The sequence below is a fragment of the Uloborus diversus genome, chromosome 1, assembly GCF_026930045.1.
Source record: "Uloborus diversus isolate 005 chromosome 1, Udiv.v.3.1, whole genome shotgun sequence".
NCBI lineage: Eukaryota > Metazoa > Arthropoda > Arachnida > Araneae > Uloboridae > Uloborus > Uloborus diversus.
In genome coordinates, this window is record NC_072731.1 from 149371974 (window position 1) to 149380954 (window position 8981).

Below are 8981 nucleotides of genomic sequence, written 5' to 3' on the forward strand. Positions count from 1 at the left end.
AAAATTTTTTTTGTTATTTTTTTGTTTTTAGTAAAAAGCCATGCTTTGATAGGAAAAAAAAAAAAACTACAATTTCCTTAACACCTCCATTGCGTTCCTTTTTTCAAAAATTTAAAAACTTTTTTGTGTCTAATTCTTTGTTGGTTATCAGAATGATACGAACCTTCAATCTGGAAATAATAAGCTGAAAAACAGATTTTATGGGGTTTGTAAATTTCCACCGAAAAACATGGGTTTTTGCCCTCTTACTTTAATTAGTCATTATTTCAAAACCACATATTACAGGTAGATTAGCATTTAGCGGTTTATATCACACTAATATATTCAATTACCATTTTTTGCAAAGTTTCAAATGCATGCTAAGACTTAGTGTAAATAAAAACATTGAAAACCTAGTTAAGAGAAAATCAAGAAAGAAAGAATAAATTTCAATTATAAGCAGCGCATTTGAGTTCATTAAATTTCTTCTTGATTTCCCAATAATTAGTCGATTTATTTATTTTTTGCAGGTTTAGAAAGAAGAATATTGGGGCTCTTCTATTTTTTCAAAGTCTCAAAATCGACTTTTTTGAAAATTAGGGTGTTCGCCTACCCTAAAGACCTAATCCTAAAATTAGAATAAATCATGCACGACAATAGTAATCCATTGAAATACACAAAAACGTAATAAGGTTGAATTTTTAGCTGAAAACCCCAAAATTGTTTTTTTTTTTTTTTTTTGAGTGTAATTGTATTACGAAATTTTAGGCGTTTTTTTCTGTCATCTGTTTTGAGACATTGCTTTCTTCTCCAGGTAATTTCGAAGGTCCATATGTCGGTGTGTACAAAACATTTGTTGTGTTGTGGATCATCTTCGGCTTGGGGTATCTTGCAATGATTCTCAATTACATATCACGCATGATGCGCTGCAAGCAAATCCGTCGCGTGGAGAGGAAGCTGTCTACCAGCATCCACCATACGCAGCAGCGTGTGGGGGCAGAGACTGGATGAGGTTTACCAAATTCTTCATGATGTGTCTCGAGTAAGTTCCTTTCCTTTTCTCATCTAAGAATTTCTTCCTCTGATCAGGAGCGCCATGACGAAAAGTCACCGTGATCTTCCAAAGAATATCGTTATTCCGAAAAATTTGCTGACGATTCGACAAATTTAGAGACAATATTGCAACATTGAAACTTTTTTTTCCTTCTCAGGGGCGTGCACAGGGAGTGGGACCCCTGTTGGCCCGAGCCTGAAAGGGGCACAATATTTTTTAAATGAGGGGTGAAATATAGGGGAAACAATATGGAGGGGGCGTAAAAGCCCATTTGTGACGGGCCCCAAAGTTTTTGTGCGCGCCTTGTTCCTTCTTAAAAAGTTTTTAAAATTGTTTTTAATGATGCATAATGCTCCTTCTCATAAGATGATATGTATGTATGTGTGATTGCGTATTTCAGCATTCGGTAACATGTAATATATTTCGCCAAATTGAGAATTTTCACACTCACAAAAATTTTAGTTCGGGGCTGTTCTTGCTGATACATCAAATTCTGTTGTAATCACCGTTGTCCTTTCTTTAGCTCCATGACGATTGATAATTTTCCAGAAAATAACTATCATGCCTGTTTAAAAATTAAAAAATGCTTTTTAAAATCATTCAGCGTAAATTCCAACAGGGTTCGCCGATATATATCGGTCGATACGTATCATGATATACATCACGATTACATTTATTTTGAAAATATCATGATATTTTGATATTTTCGATATTTATTTTTACGTAGTACGACATTTGCGCTATAAAAATTAAATGTATTAGTCATATTAAAGTAATTCTTTTATTATTAAAAGTAATCAAAAGTAATATAGTATACATATATTTAAAATACTAGCAGTACCCGCGCGGCGTTGCTCGTGCTAATAATTTAAAGGAAGTCCGTTAAATAAAAAAAAATCTATGTCCTCCCCCCCCCCTTCTGATGTAAAATGATCATTATTCTTTAACTAAATTGTGTGCACAGCTTTTCAAAAAAATCTAAAAGTCTCTTTGATAAACTCTGTTCCCCCGTAAGCAAAAGACAAAAAAAAAAAAAAAACCTCACTGCTTTGATTGAATCAAATGAACACAAATATGTAACGTTAAATGAAACAGTAAAACGTCGGGGGCTGATGAAAATAAAAAAAGAACCATAAGCAAACGCTGCAGTTGGAACACGTGGCCATGACGTAATGACCATCCTAAATGGAAGATTGTCAAAACTTTGGCTATGTTTAGAAGTCGTTCCGTGCTCCGCATTAAAAAAATAACTATTGTAAAAAAAATAACTATTGCGTATTTTTTAAAACTTTTTTTCTAAAGAATTTGAAATGGCTTTACTAATACATCGCTAAATTTCAGAAAAGATGATTTTATACTTTCTACGGGATGAGTTTAGAAAAATTAAACCCAAGAAAAAATGTGAAATAAAGGCTTTTTTCAAAAATTCATAAAAAATACAAAACTTGCTCTGTCCGCAAAAACTTTTATTCATTATACTTAAAAATAAATTTCCTATATTTTGGTATGAAAAACATTTCTCTAGCGCAATTGGTTAAAGGGTCTGTGGGGTAAAAACTGCTAAAAACCACATAAAACATTGAATAATTTTATTTCTAATTAAAATATCAATGTAAATTATAATCTAGAGCCTTCCTCAATAAATGGACTATTCAACAAAAAACGAATTTTTCAATTCGAACCAATAGTTCTTGAGATTAGCGCGTTCAAACAAACTCTTCAGCTTTATATTATTAGTAAAGATTAATGTATAATTAATATAATGTAAATAATATAATATTCCTTTTTTGTTTTCTATTCAGAAAAGTATTAGTAATGAAACAATTTTAATTGGACAGGAAGAAAAATGTCTTATGGATGTGCACTGACTAATGCATATTTTTTATTCCTGAAACATATAAAATTTTTAAAAGTAGTTAACCAAAGAAAAACGTGTAAAGCATCAATTATGCATCATAATAACAACGTAATAAAATAAACAAAAACAACAGTGATTTGAGGAAGCAGTTATTATTTAATGACTTCAGTTTGCACTGATTGAAAATATCGGATAGATATCAAAATATCGGAATATATCATGATATTTTCGAACCCTGAATTCCAAAGTAAAATAACTGAGATCTTTGGTATGGAAATCAGCAATCCATTTTTCCCCCCTCCAACAGAGACTAAAAACATTCCTCTGCCGACTAAATTTTTTCCAAAGGAATCAAATTTTCTTCTGAATGATCTTTGCTGCACGAATTCGTTTTTGACTTTTTTTTTTCTTTTAAATTAGCAGTAGTGTCGAAGTATTTACGAAAAAATAAAAATAATCAGGATTGAGCTAGTTTTGAAGTGACTCAGCCTTTTTTTTTTTTTTTTTTTTTTTTTTTTTTTTTTTGCCAATGTGAGTGAAGCTCGGTCTAAATCGCTTTGTAGCTCGATAAAAAAAATCAAGTTTTAAAAGAATAAACATTTTGAAAATTTGTAGATGGAGCTTGTTTTGATACGAGAATCTTCATCCAGCTCCAATTGCATTACAGATATTCTGGTGCTGCCATCTGGTAAGGGGAAAAAGAAAAAATATATCGTGCGTATAAACGAAGCTTATTTTTTATTTACGGTTTTTCCAATGAGAAATAGAGGGAGAAATCTCGAACCGCGTGATTTCGATGGGATCGAGAAGAGAAGAGATTATTAGGACACAAGAAAATAACACACTCGTTTGCAACAAGTTTCGTCAGGCGTGGAAATTGTCTTGGTCCGTTTTTACAGTTACAGTACCTATATTCCACAAGCGCAGTACAGCAGGACCCCCCCCCCTGAGAGCAAGGGCACACCCCCACTAAATGTCGTGAAAACCCCCCTCCCAAGCAGGAGCCCCTTCCTCAAATGAGAAAAATACCCCTCACCCCCCCCCCCCCCATAAAATTTCAATGGTCGTGCTCTGCGCTCCCCCCCCCCCCCTCCCCATCCCCAGAAGGGCACCCCTGCTGAGAACAAGTCACATTGGGTATGAGAAGATGCATAAGTCATTTTTCCTTGTAAGCTGGAGGTTAGGACCTCTGTTTCGTCTGTGCTTGATTATTGGCATGAGAAGAATTTAAACCACTTCTTCCGCGCCCTACGGAGACGCTTGGCTTAGTTTAGAATAAGTTGGAATCAGGGTTGAGTAGGGATCAAGGAAGAAAAGTTACTCTGAATAATTTGCTGTAGTATACCTTCAAAACAAGCAGCATCTTCCACCTTCCTTACATACATCAAACCGTTCTTCTTTAATTTATTGAACTTTATTGAAATTCCAGATAGTCACGAGAAAGAAATAAAAGGAACTTGTAAGATAACAGTTACACAATTCAAGAGTTCAAAAGAGCAAACAAAATACGCAAGGGATCTCCATCAGGAGTTAGAAATTTGTATAATCCCATCGTCATTAATTCAAATTCATTTTTGTTAATTGTAATTTGATAGTAAATGTTTCATTTTTGATAGATTAAAAAAAGAAGAATATTGCTTGAGGAGTAGACAAACAGATTTCATATCACTTGCTTAACTAAAACACTGATACATGTAATACATAGTAACATGTATATATAAAAAAACATTACTGTACTTACTGTGAATGATTCACAGAACAATAACCATCTAGGCAAAATGTAAGTTTGCTCTTGAAGACCTCCAAAGAATATGTATATAATATACAGGAGTCCCTCGTATAACACGGTACTTGTAAAACACGGTTTTTATATTACATGGTACGAAATTTGCGACTATTATAACACGGATTCGATATTAATCAATATGAAACTTGATTTTAATACTACACGCAGTGGCGGATACAGCCGGCGGGCAACCGGGCATTTGCCCGGTGGGCCGGTCATGCTTCGGGCCGATTAACAAACAGCAAAGTCTTTCGGGCCTGTCTACTAACAGCAAATTGTAAATTTTGCGCGCATATGTTTAGAATAACGCAAATTCGCAAAACACAGCCTCAGCTCCTCTTTACCTCTTTACGCATGGGCTAAAGCATGCGGGTGGAGGGAGGCAGGGCCGTCACCAAAAGGGGGGGGGGGATTTCTGAAATGGGGCTGCCCAGGGTCTGATTACCACACAGGTTGACTAGGCCTAGGGCCCCATCTTCCTAAGGGGCCCCACATTTTTGCATAGCATTGCAACGATATGAAAAATACATCTATTTTTTTTTTTTTTTAAATACAAAATTATGACTTATTAATTGGAAAAAAACTTCTTTAAAGGGGAATTTTTAATCATTCTGCCAGTAACGAATTTACTTAGTCACGATTATGAGGGGGCCCAAAGAGGATTCATAAATGCACATGAGTGATTTATACATAGTTGTGTGATTAGACAAAGAGGTCTCCAAAAGTGCATTCGTACTTTAAAAATGTAAATCAAACATTGCATAGTCTTCAGGGGGCCTCCAAATTAATGTGGACCTAGGGCCACACTTTTAGTTAGTCGGACCCAGGGGCTGCCAATATGTTTTTAGTGGTGTGATAAAAAATAAATGAATAAATTAAAAAAAAAAAAAAAACAGGGAAACCTTAGCTGTCGTAAAAGGTTAAAATACTTTTGGTCTCTTTGACGCTTTTATTTATAAATGACAATCACAATTGCTATAAAATGCAACTTACAACAAGGGCCGACGTGAGGTCATGTCAACTTAGTTGGAGAATAGGGGCCCGCCCGGCTCGGAATTGAACTCGCGCAGAGGGTAAAATATCCTAATGGTGAAAGGTGTAGAAGGGGGCCTGTGAAAAAATTCATTTTTTTTCCTGGATCCGCTTTTGCTCTCAGCGACCCTGTTTATAACAATTGGAATAAAAGTGACAAAATATTTTTCCCGTAAAATTATTTTAAAAAATGCAATCTTAAAATACCATTGAGGAGTATCAAAGACTTACATTATTAAGATTATCAAATCAAAGGCCAAAGACCACCGAAATGCGAGTTTCAAACATTTTTGACGAAACATAAAGTATTCTGTACTCTGTACAAACTCACGGTTTCAGTCCCCTCAGTTTAAGAAGAAAATAAGTTGATAAAAACCAATGTCGAAAGAATTCTGGTGGTCCCCAGAACCTCTCCCCCTCCTAATATCATCGAAGATAGTGTAAAATTAAAATTTTGGGGCTTCAATTTTGAATAACTTCATAAGAGAACAGCCGAATCCACTCCCGCCATAACATGAAATTCCAGCTTCAAAAATTTGCTGGAGGAAAGTACTCGAACCTCTCCCATTTTTTTAACATTCCCAAAGATGGTCTAAAACTGTGTTTTTAAATTAAATACCAAAAATTTTCTGGGAAAGTGCCCCTCCCCTCCTCTCTTTCGGCATCATCAATGAAGAACGTTTTAAATCTCTCGTTTTTAGTGCTTCAATTTCGAAAATTTTCCAGGGTGAGCCTCCTGAAAACTCTTTTTTCTAACATCACTGTAGGTCAGCAAAAATTTCGTTTTTGGAACTTAACTTTCGAGTAACTGCCGGTGCCCTAGTCTTCACCAAAAAAGGCTTTTAAGATTTCAATTTGAAAATTTTCTGGTGGATGGCCTCGAAATCTATCTTGACTTAAAATCACCAAAGATTTTCTTAAACGGCGTTTTCAGAGCTAATATATTTTTTTAAATTTGAGAGGAGAGCCGCCGGAACCGCTCTTCATGCCATATACTCGAAGATAATTTAAAATTCTGTTTTTGGATTTCCACTTCCGAAAAATTGCAGCAGAAGAAACCCTGAACCCACGCTCCCCTAACATCACCAAATATCGTCTAAAATTGAGTTTTTAAGACTATAGTTTCGAAAATTTTCCGGGGGAGAGGCCCCCCGGACCCCCCTATTTCAGACTCAATGTTAATCTTTCCATTAAGTTTGTATTGCAAATACTTTAATGATTCCCAGAAGCCATAAAGCTAATTCCTCTCTCTCTCTCTTTGTATTGATACATGCGTTTGAAAAAAAATTAAGGGGCTGCCGAACTCGTACCCGACCCCTCCCACCAGGTTTTGACCTCGCATCGAGTCTGGGGGTCGTCAGGGTATGGCAGTATAAAAAGGGAATGTTTTTGACAGGGCCCAGTAATGTATGTTTGAGTCGAGGGACCCATTACGTTCTAAGACGGTCCTAGTCTTTCACCCATGAACATCGCTTGATTAGTTTCATATAACAGGGCAATTAAGTTACTTGTTATGACTGCAGAAAAGGACATACTAGCCAAGCAGTGTTATCATTACGGAAATATTCAATCAAGTTCCGGGCATTATAAAAATACTTAAATGGACAATTACAGTCACAATTTCTCCCAAAATAAGGTTTAGCTAATAGTGTATCAATCTGTTCACCATTAAAGCGCAGAAGTGTTCCTATCTGTTAAATTTTGTTAAAATAAAACATATTTAGTTGTTAAGCATAATTTCCTCATATTTAAGTGATATCCCAATCGTTAGGTAAAATTTAATATCTATAAGAACTACGAGGCCGCTACATCTCCTAATGCCAGGGCCGATTTTGTCAACCAATCCGCCACTGACTACACGTTGTTGATATAAAACGAAATTTAAAAGATTTAATTTTATTTTTGTTCAATACACTGTTGAAAAATTATTTATTAAAAAAGGTCTCGTATAACACGGTTTTGATACTGCACAGAACGAATTAACCGTGTTATACTTGGGACAAACTTGTATTTATAATGCAGGTGTGAACACAGTAATAATACTTCAAACTATCAGTCTTATGTGATCGTTTAATAGAGATGGAAGGTGTGGAATTGAGAAATTTACTTTTTAAAACAAATGCGTTAAAAAAGTAACATTTTTTATTTACTCTTTACCTAGTTGCTAATAAAATGTATGCTTTGTATTTTACAGAGTCGGACAATAAAACCTCGAAACAGAGCACCTCTTAAAAGAATGCAATCATTTCCTGCTCCAGAACTCAGAGACCGCAATCATAATCATAAAATCCAAAGACTCCTTAAACTCGTACAAACATTGAAAGAAGATGAGCCTGCTCCAAGGCCTAGGCGACTTAGTTTACCTTTACCCATCTCACCAAACTTACAGCCAGCAAACTACGGTAGAGGTTCACTGCAAGTGTTTACCACATCCAGCGAATCTCACCAAAAGCCTGCTCAAAATGTTGTTAAAAATGGCTACGGGTTGAAGCCTCCACCTGCTCTACAGACTGTTGTAGCTGCTGCTGATTTAGAAATTAACTTAGCAGTGAACGATACCTCGATTCCAGTTCCTCGACAGCAGCATAAGTGCGCAGCGAAACCGCCAACAGTGGCTTTTATTGATGTGATTTCTGCTGAACCTCACATAGAAGCTTCTACTGATCGAAGGACAGTCATTGATTTGGAAGGTCTTCAGTGCACAAGAGTTTGAAAATTTAACTATGCTCATTTGCGTCAAACTTTGCTCAGTTGGTGTGACAGTAGAGACATACTCTACAAGCACTCCACGAACAGGAATCGCGAGCATCAAGTTTGAGAACGATACATTCTCAAAACATTGTTACCTCACCTCTCTGAATACATTCATGAGAGAAAACTATTCGAAGCTAATTTAAATGGCTTTACTCTATTCGTACAGATTTTTTTCGTGTTAAATTTTTTTTTTTTCTGTGTTATGTTGTTAAAATGACAGTTGTTTGTTCGAAATAATAAGAGAGATCTCATTGTTTTATGAGTGCTTTAACTAGTGCCTACCTATGACAAAAAGTGAAATTTTGCTCCTAGTTCTGGCTTTGAGTTCGAAGTTTTGTACGGATGCAATCCCGGATTAATGGAGAAAGAATCTATAAGTAATTGATGTTGTTTTTATAGTGTGTGTGTTCTAACAAAAACGCAGTATAAATAGAAACTATCTTCAAACAAAGGAGAGATAGAAAACAAAAACTGGTGCTTTTTACTGATTACACTATTTCTGTTCAAGTAGTTCACTT

General features: G+C 35.5%; 1 protein-coding gene across 1 annotated transcript in view; it reads left to right on the top strand.

Annotated features, from left to right (window-relative positions):
• The window catches only part of LOC129232777 (potassium channel subfamily K member 4-like), a 170346-nt gene extending 161665 nt beyond the window's left edge, over positions 1–8681 (top strand). Inside the window, 3 exon segments of the mRNA XM_054866884.1 lie at positions 794–972; positions 974–1021; positions 7904–8681. Of these exon segments, the coding sequence (XP_054722859.1) occupies positions 794–972; positions 974–1021; positions 7904–8422 (746 nt within the window). The 3' untranslated portion in view covers positions 8423–8681.
• Positions 8682–8981: the final 300 nt, after the last annotated feature.